Raw genomic sequence first — 14,559 nt, 5'->3', positions numbered from 1 at the left:
CTCCGTTCTTTTATACCCAATGACATATCAATTTCTTACAATTGGATTGGTCCTAGGTTGTCAAAACCATCAGACTCAAATTTGATGGGTTTTTAAATATCTAACTGCCTGGTTCAAATTGATGGCTAAGTTCAAAAACTTGTTGTCTTGGTAAAAAATGCTGCTTAGCCTGCTAATGGTATGGCCTTTCAATATAAATGTTTCAATTTGTACGTTGTACTTTGTACTTGCAAACTTTCAAGCTGCTCACAGACATTTCCAAGCATAGAAAAAGCACAATCTTTTAAAGGGACCACACAACGCTCCCTCCCCCAGCATTTTACAAAAACTAATATTTTACAAACATCAAATTATAATGTCCAGCCTCCCAATCCACAAATACTGTACCAATCTTCGCAACATTTCACAATAGGCAACTCCTTCTCTCTACCATTAAATTTCTGGATAGGTGGGTGAGCTAGATATTTCTAATGGGAGAGGATGCAAATCACATTCCTCATTCTCTCACCAACACCAAACAAAAGCAACATGGATTAGGTTCCCAACACTGAGGTCACCTGACATTTCAGCTGATCAATGATACACACTGTGTGGGGGAACAGAGAGTAATAGGGAAAATCTAACATTTAGGAGAGCTGCTGTCCAAGCTATTCTACAGAAATTTGAAAAACAAGAAGAGTCAATGAGGTAATGGGAACTGCAGATGCTGGCGAATTCCAAGATAATAAAACGTGAGGCTGGATGAACACAGCAGGCCCAGCAGCATCTCAGGAGCACAAAAGCTGACGTTTCGGGCCTAGACCCTTCATCAGAGAGGGGGATGGGGTGAGGGTTCTGCAATAAATAGGGAGAGAGGGGGAGGCGGACCAAAGATGGAGAGAAAAGAAGATAGGTGGAGAGAGTTTAGGTGGGGAGGTAGGGAGGGGATAGGTCAGTCCAGGGAAGACGGACAGGTCAAGGAGGTGGGATGAGGTTAGTGGGTAGATGGAGGTGCAGCTTGGGGTGGAAGGAAGGGATGGGTGAGAGGAAGAAACAGGTTAGGGAGGCAGAGACAGGTTGGACTGGTTTTGGGATGCAGTGGGTGGAGGGGAAGAGCTGGGCTGGTTGTGTGGTGCAGTGGGGGGAGCGGACGAACTGCGCTGGTTTAGGGATGCGGTGGGGGGAAGGGGAGATTTTGAAGCTGGTGAAGTCCACATCGATACCATTGGGCTGCAGGGTTCCCAAGCGGAATATGAGTTGCTGTTCCTGCAACCTTCGGGTGGCATCATTGTGGCACTGCAGGAGGCCCATGATGGACACGTCATCTAAAGAATGGGAGGGGGAGTGGAAATGGTTGGCGACTGGGAGGTGCAGTTGTTTGTTGCAAACTGAGCGGAGGTGTTCTGCAAAGCGGTTCCCAAGCCTCCGCTTGGTTTCCCCAATGTAGAGGTAGCCACGCAGGGTACGTTGGATGCAGTATACCACATTGGCAGATGTGCAGGTGAACCTCTGCTTAATGTGGAATGTCATCTTGGGGCCTGGGTTAGGGGTGAGGGAGGTGGTGTGGGGGCAAGTGTAGCATTTCCTGCAGTTGCAGGGGAAGGTGCCGGGTGTGGTGGGGTTTGAGGGCAGTGTGGAACGAACAAGGGAGTCACAGAGAGAGTGGTCTCTCCGGAAAACAGACAGGAGTGGGGATGGAAAAATGTCTTGGGTGGTGGGGTCGGATTGTAGGTGGTGGAAGTGTCGGAGGATGATGCGTTGTATCCGGAGGATGGTGGGGTGGTGTGTGACAACGAGGGGGATCCTCTTTGGGCGGTTGTGGCGGGGACGGGGTGTGAGGGATGTGTTGCGGGAAATACGGGAGATGCGGTCAAGGGCGTTCTCGATCACTGTGGGGGGAAAGTTGCGGTCCTTGAAGAACTTGGACATCTGGGATGTGCAGGACTGGAATGCCTCATCATGGGAGCAGATGCGGCGGAGGCGGAGGAATTGGGAATAGGGGATGGAATTTTTGCAGGAGGGTGGGTGGGAGGAGGTGTATTCTAGGTAGCTGTGGGAGTCGGTGGGCTTGAAATGGACATCAGTTACAAGCTGGTTGCCTGAGATGGAGACTGAGAGGTCCAGGAAGGTGAGGGATGTGCTGGAGATGGCCCAGGTGAACTGAAGGTTGGGGTGGAAGGTGTTGGTGAAGTGGATGAACTGTTCGAGCTCCTCTGGGGAGCAAGAGGAGGCGCCGATACAGTCATCAATGTACCGGAGGAAGAGGTGGGGTTTGGGGCCTGTGTAGGTGCGGAAGAGGCACTGTTCCACGTAACCTACAAAGAGGCAGGCATAGCTGGGGCCCATGCGGGTGCCCATGGCCACCCCCTTAGCCTGTAGGAAGTGGGAGGAGTCAAAAGAGAAGTTGTTGAGGGTGAGGACGAGTTCGGCTAGGCGGATGAGGGTGTCGGTGGAGGGGGACTGGTCGGGCCTGCGGGACAGGAAGAAGCGGAGGGCCTTGAGGCCATCTGCATGCGGAATGCAGGTGTATAGGGACTGGACATCCATGGTGAAGATGAGGTGTTGGGGGCCAGGGAATTGGAAGTCCTGAAGGAGGTGGAGGGCGTGGGTGGTGCCACGGATTTAGGTAGGGAGTTCCTGGACCAAAGGGGAGAAAATGGAGTCCGCTCCCTCCCCTCCAACCCCAACCTCACCATCAAACCCCGCAGACAAGGGTGGCGCAGTGGTAGTATGGCGCACTGACCTCTACATTGCCGAGGCCAGACGCCAACTCTCCGACACCACCTCTTACCGTACCCTCGATCATGACCCCACACCCGAGCACCAAACCATAATCTCCAACACCATTCATGACCTCATCACCTCAGGGGACCTCCCACCCACAGCCTCCAACCTCATTGTTCCCCAACCCCGCACGGCCCGTTTCTATCTCCTTCCCAAAATCCACAAACCTGCCTGCCCTGGTCGACCCATCGTCTCAGCCTGCTCCTGCCCCACCGAACTCATCTCCACCTATCTGGACTCCATTTTCTCCCCTTTGGTCCAGGAACTCCCTACCTACGTCCGTGACACCACCCATGACTAGACGTCCATGGTGAAGATGAGGTGTTGGGGACCAGGGAATTGGAAGTCCTGGAGGAGGTGGAGGGCGTGGGTGGTGCCACGGACGTAGGTAGGGAGTTCCTGGACCAAAGGGGAGAAAATGGAGTCCAGATAGGTGGAGATGAGTTCGGTGGGGCAGGAGCAGGCTGAGACGATGGGTCGACCAGGGCAGGCAGGTTTGTGGATTTTGGGAAGGAGATAGAAACGGGCCGTGCGGGGTTGGGGAACAATGAGGTTGGAGGCTGTGGGTGGGAGGTCCCCTGAGGTGATGAGGTCATGAATGGTGTTGGAGATGATGGTTTGGTGCTCGGGTGTGGGGTCATGATCGAGGGGGCGGTAAGAGGTGGTGTCGGAGAGTTGGCGTCTGGCCTCGGCAATGTAGAGGTCAGTGCGCCATACTACCACTGCGCCACCCTTGTCTGCGGGGTTTGATGGTGAGGTTGGGGTTGGAGCGGAGGGAGCGGACTCCATTTTCTCCCCTTTGGGCCAGGAACTCCCTACCTACGTCCATGGCACCACCCACGCCCTCCACCTCCTTCAGGACTTCCAATTCCCTGGCCCCCAACACCCCATCTTCACCATGGATGTCCAGTCCCTATACACCTGCATTCCGCATGCAGATGGCCTCAAGGCCATCCGCATCTTCCTGTCCCGCAGGCCCGACCAGTCCCCCTCCACCGACACCCTCATCCGCCTCGCCGAACTCGTCCTCACCCTCAACAACTTCTCTTTTGACTCCTCCCACTTCCTACAGGCTAAGGGGGTGGCCATGGGCACCCGCATGGGCCCCAGCTATGCCTGCCTCTTTGTAGGTTACGTGGAACAGTGCCTCTTCCGCACCGACACAGGCCCCAAACCCCACCTCTTCCTCCGGTACATTGATGACTGTATCGGCACCGCCTCTTGCTCCCCAGAGGAGCTCGAACAGTTCATCCACTTCACCAACACCTTCCACCCCAACCTTCAGTTCACCTGGGCCATCTCCAGCACATCCCTCACCTTCCTGGATCTCTCAGTCTCCATCTCAGGCAACCAGCTTGTCACTGATGTCCATTTCAAGCCCACCGACTCCCACAGCTACCTAGAATACACCTCCTCCCACCCACCCTCCTGCAAAAATTCCATCCCCTATTCCCAATTCCTCCGCCTCCGCCGCATCTGCTCCCATGATGAGGCATTCCACTCCCGCACATCCCAGATGTCCAAGTTCTTCAAGGACCGCAACTTTCCCCCCACAGTGATCGAGAACGCCCTTGACCGCGTCTCCCGTATTTCCCGCAACACATCCCTCACACCCCGTCCCCGCCACAACCGCCCAAAGAGGATCCCCCTCGTTCTCACACACCACCCCACCATCCTCCGGATATAACGCATCATCCTCCGACACTTACGCCATCTACAATCCGACCCCACCACCCAAAACATTTTTCCATCCCCACCCCTGTCTGCTTTCCGGAGAGACCACTCTCTCCGTGACTCCCTTGTTCGCTCCACACTGCCCTCCAACCCCACCACACCCGGCACCTTCCCCCGCAACTGCGGGAAATGCTACACTTGCCCCCACACCACCTCCCTCATCCCTATCCCAGGCCCCCAGATGACATTCCACATTAAGCAGAGGTTCACCTGCACATCTGCCAATGTGGTATACTGCATCCACTGTACCCGGTGTGGCTCCCTCTACATTGGGGGAACCAAGCGGAGGCTTGGGAACCGCTTTGCAGAACACCTCCGCTCGGTTCGCAATAAACAACTGCACTTCCCAGTCGCCAACCATTTCCACTCCCCCTCCCATTCTTTAGATGACATGTCCATCATGGGCCTCCTGCAGTGCCACAATGATGCCACCCGAAGGTTGCAGGAACAGCAACTCCTATTCCGCTTGGGAACCCTGCAGCCCAATGGTATTGATGTGGACTTCACCAGCTTCAAAATCTCCCCTTCCCCCACCGCATACCTAAACCAGCGCAGTTCATCCCCTCCCCCCACTGCACCACACAACCAGCCCAGCTCTTCCCCCCCACCCACTGCATCCCAAAACCAGTCCAACCTGTCTCTGCCTCCCTAACCTGTTCTTCCTCTCATCCATCCCTTCCTCCCACCCCAAGCCGCACCCCCATCTACCTACTAACCTCATCCCACCTCCTTGACTTGTCCGTCTTCCCTGGACTGACCTATCCCCTCCCTAACTCCCCACCTAAACTCTCTCCACCTATCTTTTTTTCTCTCCATCTTCGGTCCGCCTCCCCCTCTCTCCCTATTTATTGCAGAACCCTCACCCCATCCCCCTCTCTGATGAAGGGTCTAGGCCCGAAACGTCAGCTTTTGTGCTCCGGAGATGCTGCTGGGCCTGCTGTGTTCATCCAGCCTCACATTTTATTATCTTGGATTCTCCAGCATCTGCAGTTCCCATTATCTCCTCTCCAATATAGGTCACATTCTAGGCACTCATCTGTTTTTAATATACATATAAAATATATATATAGTATATACACATTATAAATTACACATATTAAAATTAACCAACACATATATACCAGACTTCTCTTCTATCTCTTTTCCCAAAGTGCACTTTTAATAAAAACAAGAAAATTGGCTATACCTCCACAAGTCCTTTCATGCATAATGGCACAAACAAACTGGACCTTTTCTAACTCTCACGATGACTTGAACATTCATGTAGATAACAAAAACTGATTTGTATAAGATAGTTGGTGCTACTGCCCTGCAGTTTTCACATGTTGCTGAACAGTGCATATAACGCTTATCTTCATTTTGAAGTGTGCACAACTTTCATTTTCACAGTGAGCTTCATTCTTTCCCCTTGTAGTGGTTTTTTTTATTTTAGCCCTTTTCTGAATGTCTATCAGCCACATCCGCAATGTTAATCATGGCACAAGCCACAAAAGCAGCACGCTGTGCATTGACTATTCAGCTATAAGCAATCTAAGCATGGGCAGTCATGGGCTAAATCTTAAACCACAGAGTTGAACCCTCCTGTTCATTTCACATTTCCTTTGAATTGTTTTCCTGTTCTTGTTGAAGCTAGAATACAGTAATTAAACATAATACAACACGGTAGGACACACACTAGTGATCAATGTAACTACAGGCTAAATTTACAGAGTACCAGCTCTTACTCGCAGTTGAATTCTGTCATGCCTAGCTCTTTTTTTTGATATTTGATAAGCCAATATAAATGCATGACTAATGTACAAAAGGAAACGACAAAGTTGCACAGTCATTGCAGGTGAGAATGACTGCCTGGCAACATTAACTTCTACAGATGCATTTATTTGATTCAATTATTATCGTAAACCAGTCCTCTAAAATAAGTACTTTAAACAATCACTTCCCTTTGTATGTCAATCATACATTTATGTTAGTGCCAAAAAACATGTCTTCCTTGGATGACACTTAATTACTAACTGACCTGCACCAGCACAAAGGTACATCTGCAAAGTTTCTCTACAATGCTCTTTCAGAAAAGAACTACAGTCATGTCCTTTAAATCAATCTCACTGTAGAAGCTACTCTAGCAAATGCTGCTATCCCCGGGACAAGGAACAAGAAATAATTTCTCACAAACACGTGACTTCATTATTACCATTACTGTATTCAATATTGCTGCATATTGCGTCATAACGATGGACAGGTAATTGAGGCAATGCATTGTTTGTATTGGTGAGATTTAAAATTGATACACAAGCAGACCAACTTAAAATTGTGAATCCTCTAGGCGTTATTATTATAATGAAATAGATGGGCAGAAAAAAGTCAAACCAAAAGAATGAACAAATTAGGCCAATGAGTCCACCTAGGATTCCAACATTTCACAGAAACCTACGTCTCCAAACCATGTCTAATTAGCTCCCAAATGGTTTTTACCTCACTTATCCTACCAGGAAAACATAATACATTAAAGGGGGCCATCTAACAAATTAATTCAATTATATTAATCCAAAAGAATAGAGAAGATCTGAATCCCTGAGACAGGCAAAAAATGTAAAGTTTTATTTTATAATCTTGCAATGTGTAGCTATGTAGTTGAACTCTACACTGACAAGTAACTGAAATGGGTGGAGCCTTCCTTAAGGTGAAAACAACATACTTAATCTAATACTGAATGACTAAGTGTTGATAGCAATGAGCCTTTCAACAAAATTCAGTTCTCTCTTGTCTCCTCCCTTCTGCCCGTAGTGGAAGGTTATAAGACACACCCTACAATACAGTTTTGAATTTCTTCATTCTGCAAAGAAAACCTCAGTGAAGGTGCCTAGAATGTTTAGCAATTTTGAAATGCTATTTGCGTCCTCTATGCAAAGTATTTATTCAACTCTTCTGCCATTATTATCCAAAATTAGTGGCGGTAGAAGGCTGTTGCGTAACTGAAGGGTAGCGTCCAGTGGTATAACATAGGGATCAGGTGCAGGGTCCCTTACTGTTAATGATTTATATCAATGAGGTAGATGAGAATGTATGTGGGCAGTGGAATTACAAGTAAGTTTGTAGATGACACACAGATTGGCCAGATGGTTGACGTGAGAAAGAAGGTCTTCAGTTAAGGGAGGATATAAACAATTGGTCAAATAGGATTTAACCCTGATAAGTGTGCTGATGCACTTTGGAAGAACACTTAATGAACAGTGAACAGTGGGACACCAGAAAGCATACAGGAAGACTGGAATTTCAGGGTGCTTGTCCACAAATCCCAGAAGGTGGAAGGGCAGGTTAATAAGGTATTTAGGACAACATACAGGACATGTATCTTTAGCACAGACTCCCTACAACGCTGTAAGAGCCCATTGAGTGCACACCGCCCTCCAAAGGAGCATTACACCCACACCCACCCTACCTTATCCCTGTAACCCTGTATTAACCACAGCTAATCCCACCTCACTGGCACATCCCAAATAGAATGCTAAATTCTACCATGTTATGTTCACAGTTTCCAAGGGGATCTTTATCTTCAACATTATTTCTTACACCTTCCATTACACATCACCAGATGCCTGGTTGGATCCACAACATATTGTTCTAGAAACTGTCCCAATTATCTGCTGTGAAGTTTTCCTCTGCCAATCTGACTATTCCAAATTAATTGTGAAGATTAAAGACACCCATGATTTTCAAGTGCTTAAATATCATATGTCTAAGGTTCATTCAGCCACCAGGTTTTGCAGTCAAACTAATTGCATTTGCCATTGCCCTCAAAGAGAACCGCCCTCAAAGCCCTGTGGCAATGTTTTCCTTTCACCTGACAGCAATTCAAATCTGGTCCCAAGTCAAACCGATGTCAGTAAACAGGTCAAGTATACAAATCTTCTCAATAGCAAACCAGGAAATTCCCTTTTTATTTGTTCATGAATATGTGTGACACTGCCTAAGCTAGCATTTATTGCCCATCCACAACTGCCCTTGAGAATGTGGAGGCCAGCTGTCTTCTTGAAGTGCTGCAGTCCTTTGGGGGTGGTACAGCACTACTCAGAATGGAGTTCCAATATTTTGAAGCAACAATGTTGAAGGAATAGTGTTATGATTCTGTCATGATAGTGTGTGGCTTGGAGGGCAACTTGAAGCTGAGGTTCACTTGTTCTTCTAGATGGGAGAGGTCATGTGGTTGGACAGTGCTTTCAGAGGAGTCTTGATGAGTTCCTTCAGGGCATCTTGTAAACAATACACCTGACTGCCACTATGCATCAGAAGTGAGGGGAACGAGCAACGTCAGCTGCAAACTTCACAACAATATTCCTTCATCCAGATCATTAATGTATAATGTGAATAGCTGTGGTCCCAACACTGACCCCTACAGAACTCCACTAGTCATTGGCAGCCATCCCATTGTCTACTTTCTGCCAGTCAGCCAGTTCTCAATCCATGCCAGTACCTTGTCTCTAATACCATGGGCTCTTATTTAGCAGCCTCCTGTGCAGTACCTTGTCAAAGGCCTTCTGCAAGTACAGATAGGTCACATCCACTGGCCCTCCTTTGTCTAACTTGTTTATTACCTCCTCAAAGAATTCTGACAGATTTGTCAACCATGATCTCCCCTTAACAAAGGCATGCTGGCTCAGGCTTAATTTACTATAGTACTTCCAAGTACTCCACAATCTCATCCTCTATAATGGTCGCTAAAATCTTACTCATGACCAAGGTCAGGCTAACAGGCCTTTACTTTTCCTTCTTAAATAGGAGCGCTACTTTAAACACTTTCCAGTCCTCTGGTACACTCCCTAACCCGTGATCCTGAAATATCACCACCAATGCATCCACTGTCTCCTCAGCTATCTCCTTCAGAACTATGGCTTGTAATCTATCCAGTCCAGGTAATTTATCCGTCTTCAGGCCTTTCAGCTTCTCCACACCTTCTCCTCGGTGATGGCAGGTGACTCATCTCAGCCCCGGCTCTCTTGAAGTTCTAACATGCTACTGTGTCTTCCACAATGAAGACTGTTTCAAAGTACCTATTCAGTTCCACTACCATTTCCTTGTTCCCTGTTACTACTTCTCCAGCCTCGTTTTCCAATGGTCCAAGGTTCGGTCTTGCCTCTATCCTACCTTTCATATATCTTAGAAAAGCTTTTGCAATCTTCTTTTATATTACTAGTTATTTTAGTCTCATTTTTCATTGCTGTGCATCCTGAATTATCCCCAGAAACTCCCGCCATTGCTACTCTACCATGTGAACAGCTTGGCTAGAGGTGAGGCTAAATACAGAGTGATGAAACCCCTTACTTTTAATTCAAATTCTCAGTAGAGGTCTAAACAATTATGACTGTTTTAGGTTCTGTCTTAAGACAATCTTGTAAAAGGCAGTTTTGTTTGTAAAATCTTTTTGGAAATATGCAGAATTAATTTAAATTTAGAGAGAAATAGGACATTGCACAAATATATAGTTAGCTTTTCACGGCCACTGGGTTTGTTTAGTCACAATTATGAAGTTAACACACTCTTAAAAATTGCTCCCTAGTGCTCTGTTGTGGCCACTAGGAACTGTATAAACGTAGCCTCTAAGGGCAACTACTTTGCTCTGCTTAATATACCCCAAGACGTAATAACTGCATCAGTTGACCGATAGCATTTTTAAAAAAAAATGCATTCCTAAAAACACTAAATTGACGACAGAAAACTGTCAGTAATTGAGATGTTGTGTACTATTATCCTGTCTGCTGCCACTGATATTTTCTGTCAAATTTAGCTCGGAGTTCTTGAGCCAGAGTGAGGGAGTAAATTAATGCCAACATAGATACCATCATTAATCCCAGGTCTCTAGAGATAAATTTCCTTCACCTGGTGTGCGCTAATCTCCTTCACACTGTCCAATTTGTAACTCTAACTGTCTCTTCTTCCAGTGCAATCACTGTTTGACATTAGCCTATTCCATCAGCTTCCACCCACAGCTAAACAAGTGCAACATATACTGTCCAGTACCTGCTCCAAAAGTTAACTTTGTCCTCAATTACAACTGTTTATTACAATTTACGTAAAATTACTGTAATATTAAAAACACGTATTATTAACAGCTGCTGGTTTAGCAAATGTCCAAGAGATGTGAAATAAAATTTACATGTTTTGAGGAAGTTCCCTCTCTCATGGGGATTTCAGTATGCATTCTCAATCCATCCCTCTCTGATCAGCATACACAAGTTAACCCTTTGAAGTCTCATACCTATTGACAGCTTTATATTTAGTCACAGCTGATAATTACCTATAAAGGCTCAGCTCTAGTTCACAGTCTAACAAGTCACACATACCTATGAGGTGGAATGCAGGGTACTGAAACTACAGGTGCTGCCGCCCGTTTTTCTGCTAGGATCTTGCGAGCTTTCTTCATTTTTAGCCTAGACTTGGCTTTTGCCTTTTTCACTTTCTCTGAACTGGGCCCCTTCCCATCTTCTCCTTCATCATCATCCTCCTCCTCACCTTCACTATGGGAAAGAGCAGGAGGCTTACGCACAGACCCTGGTGGTGTATGAATGTCACAATATGCTGTTTTCCGTACACTGAATGAAGTGCCATTTGCACCAGTTTCCCGTACAGGCTCCATTTTCATGTACAATCCCGCCTGCTGTGCACAGGTCACATGGAATGCTGTGTAACAGTTGGCTTTGTGGCACTGAATACATGCCCCTGAGCCTCGCTGCTTACAGATATAACAAGTTAACTTCCAGCGAGCTGGTGGGATGTGCTCAATACTGTCAATAGGTTCTAGGAAAACAGTGTTTGCAAAGCAGACTTCCGGGATCCACAGGGCACAGACTACATGTGCCCATCGTCCATCATCTGTCTGTTTAAATGCGCCACCCTTGTTGGGGCATAACGCACAATCTACTGCCCGTGATGGAGACTGCAGACACCTACGACAGAGCCATTGGCCCTCAGGTATATAAGGAACTCCATAGCATTCCTGGTGTACAGCCAAGTTACACATATCACAGAAAAGAATCACATTGCTATTTTGGCACTCGCCATCATTACAGATACAACAGACGGCATCCTCATCTATTAACGTATTCGGGTCTCCCTTGTTGTGGCTTTCAAAGTAGGATTCTTTCTCCAGCCGATCCATAAGGTACTCAAACACCTCCTGTGGGATGAAGTTCACTCCTTCAATTTTCCTTTTCTCATTCATGATGTCCAACCAAACGTAGTCCTCCTCATCCATGTCATATTCAACCTCCTCATCCAATTCCTCTACAGACTTTTCAATGTAACGGTAATATGACAATGGGCGGGGAGGAGCATCTGATGCACTGTGGTCAATTTCACGATAGATCACTTCTGGCAGTTTGGTGGCAGAAGCACTGGTGTTATGGCTGGAGTCCTTGCGCTTGTCCTTGTTTTTGTGCTTGTTGGTTTTCGGGGTTGCCGTCGGAGTCTCTGCATTTTCCTTGTTGCTGTTGCACTCAACAATATCCTCTACTGTTGTGTCGTCCTCCGATAGCACCTCTAGATTATCAAAAATGCTAATCCTGTGCAGCCGCCCTTCAATGTCCACCTCAACCAGGCGCTGTGCCTGAGCGTACGTCAGCAACTCCCGGGTCGGTGACTGGGAGATCTCCGACGGGTTCGGAGACTGCTGTGTGCCCGTCCGCGAGTTACGCCCCTTCTTCTTAGGTTTCCGCACTGGTGTCTGCTGCGCGGGGTTGTCGTGATCATAGTGGTACAAGTGGTACTCAATGCCACTGTAACTTTTGTAGATTTTCCGACAACTCTCCACCGGGCACTCATAAGGAGGCTTGGTTGCACGCAGGTTGTGACAAAATGTTTTCACATCAAAGTCCAGACCCATCCTGCTATTTCTGAAAACAGAAACAAAAATCCAGTGTTACATACTATATAAACAACAGGCCTGCCTCATTAGATACAATATTTCAACATCATATGAGAGTTCTAAATGAATTACAGAGTACAAAATATGGAGTTGTGCCATTGGGGAATAGATTCCAACATGAAATAGAAATCCATGAGATGGTAACCTTTCTAGAATTCTGACACTCTTTTGCTTAGTTGTTAACATTATGTCTCCAAAAATGAAGTATTTGGGACTTGAGCTAATCCACTGATCTAAATATTTTTTAAGTTAGTGAGATTACTGTCAAGTGTGCATTGCATGATTACAGGGCGACAGGTTAGGAGAACAAGTCTAATGTTCATGTTATTCACAAATCAGGTCAGTTTAATGGCAAGTTGACAGGTCATTGGGCAAAGCACCAAGGAAAACATCAGCACTGCTCTGCTCCAGCCAGATGTTGGAGGTTTACTGCTGAGTCACAAACAGTGCCAAAAACAAATGTGGTGATGACATATGTAGTTGCTCGCTGACAATGCTGAGTGGGTACAAGCAACAAAAATAAGTATTGCAATTGAGATATTTAACCAATCTAATCAATTTCCAGTATGCAATAAGGCTTACCTAACCATTGTATTTTACTTAATAGAAAATACAGTGGCAGCTGTGATAATAACAGAAGCAAATCATCACAAACCATTCTTTATTCATGACCTTACTGAACAAGTCAAATACATCATGGTGCCTTCAATGGGCAGGATTCACTCAGCACAGTCTGATGCAAAGACACTGGGTGGGAAGTTTAGTCAGACAAAGTAATATCACCTGGCAGCAACATGCTGCTGTGTTTGAACAAGCCCATGCTTTTTCACTGTTGTGCAAAACTGAGCTAAACAGCATTCAGTTCCTTATGACATTAATGCCATTGCAGTGCTTGAATGGCCAAGTGCTACATTAGTTTTGGATCACAGTAATGCATAGATAGGTGGTAATAAATACACATTTCATTAAAGACAGTATGCTTATGGATTACTGTACTTGAATGTAACTTCACACAGTCAGCACATTAAATATTACTAGGTCTGAATCTGTATGTTTTATTCACACAGGACCATGCTAAGAGCTCAAAGAACAAATTGCATCACAGGAAAATAGAGCTGTCAAGAAGGCAGTCAGCATACTTCATTGGTCAGAGCTTTGCAATTCGGAGTTGGGGCATTATGTTGAGATTATACAGGGCATTGGTGGGGCTTCTTCTGGAATACTGTATCCAGTTCTGGTCTCCTTGTTATAAGAAGGATATTGTTAAGCTGGAGAGGGTTTAGGTGAGACTTACCGGGATGTTACTGGGAATGGAGGATTTGAGTTATCAGGAGAGCTGGATGGGCCTCTCTTCACTGGAATGTTGAAGGTTGAGAGGTGACCTCATAAAAGGTTTATAAAATCTTAAGGGCTATAGATAAGGTGATTGGCAGGTGTCTTGTCCCTAGGGTGGGGGATTTGAAGACTAGGGGGCAAATTTTTAGGGTGAGAGGAGAAAGATTTAACAAAGACATGGGTGCATTTTTTTTAAACACACAGTAGTTCATGTGTGGAATGAACTTCCAGGCAGAGTTGTGGATGCAGGTACAGTTATAACATTTAAAAGATTTAGATAAGTACATGAATAAAAAGTATTTGGAGGGATATGGGCTGGTTGGACAAAGGGTCTGTTTTCATGCTGTATGATCTTATTACTCTTATAATAAGACATCAAATGGGAAAAGAACCAGGAACCTGCACTAATTAGACAAGTTAAATTAACATACACACAGCATTAAATCCACATCAATACTCCACATTTGTCTTGTACACCTGTTTATTGATCCTGTGTTCAGTTATGTTTGCGAGCACGAACTAAAAATTAGAGGTCATTGCTGACTTTTCTGACTACACCATCACTGCCATGAAACAAAACTAATCACCTCGGTCACTGAATATATAATTCAAGGAGAGTTCAAACTCATCACATACCAGACAAATGAAAGGGGAATTTGCAAGGATCCTTAACGTGACACAATTTTAAACACTACCAAGTCAGGGAAATGCTTTGGCATTTTTATCTTAAATTTTTAATTTAAATTTTTATGAAATATATTTATACCTTCCTTTGTGTACCCAGCTGCCCATCTTTAACATCTGAGCAT

General features: G+C 45.9%; 1 protein-coding gene across 2 annotated transcripts in view; it reads right to left on the bottom strand.

Annotated features, from left to right (window-relative positions):
* The window catches only part of brpf1 (bromodomain and PHD finger containing, 1), a 61,418-nt gene that overhangs the window by 43,282 nt on the left and 3,577 nt on the right, over window positions 1-14,559 (bottom strand). For both annotated transcript variants that reach the window (XM_048547722.2, XM_048547723.2), the window contains exon 2: window positions 10,836-12,383. In XM_048547722.2, coding sequence (XP_048403679.1) covers window positions 10,836-12,373 — 1,538 coding nt within the window. In that variant the 5' untranslated portion in view covers window positions 12,374-12,383. The remainder of the gene's footprint in view (window positions 1-10,835; window positions 12,384-14,559) is intronic.

This window comes from Stegostoma tigrinum, chromosome 11, assembly GCF_030684315.1.
Source record: "Stegostoma tigrinum isolate sSteTig4 chromosome 11, sSteTig4.hap1, whole genome shotgun sequence".
NCBI lineage: Eukaryota > Metazoa > Chordata > Chondrichthyes > Orectolobiformes > Stegostomatidae > Stegostoma > Stegostoma tigrinum.
The sequence above is the reverse complement of the archived record's forward strand: the minus strand, read 5'-3'. Positions and strand labels throughout refer to the sequence as shown.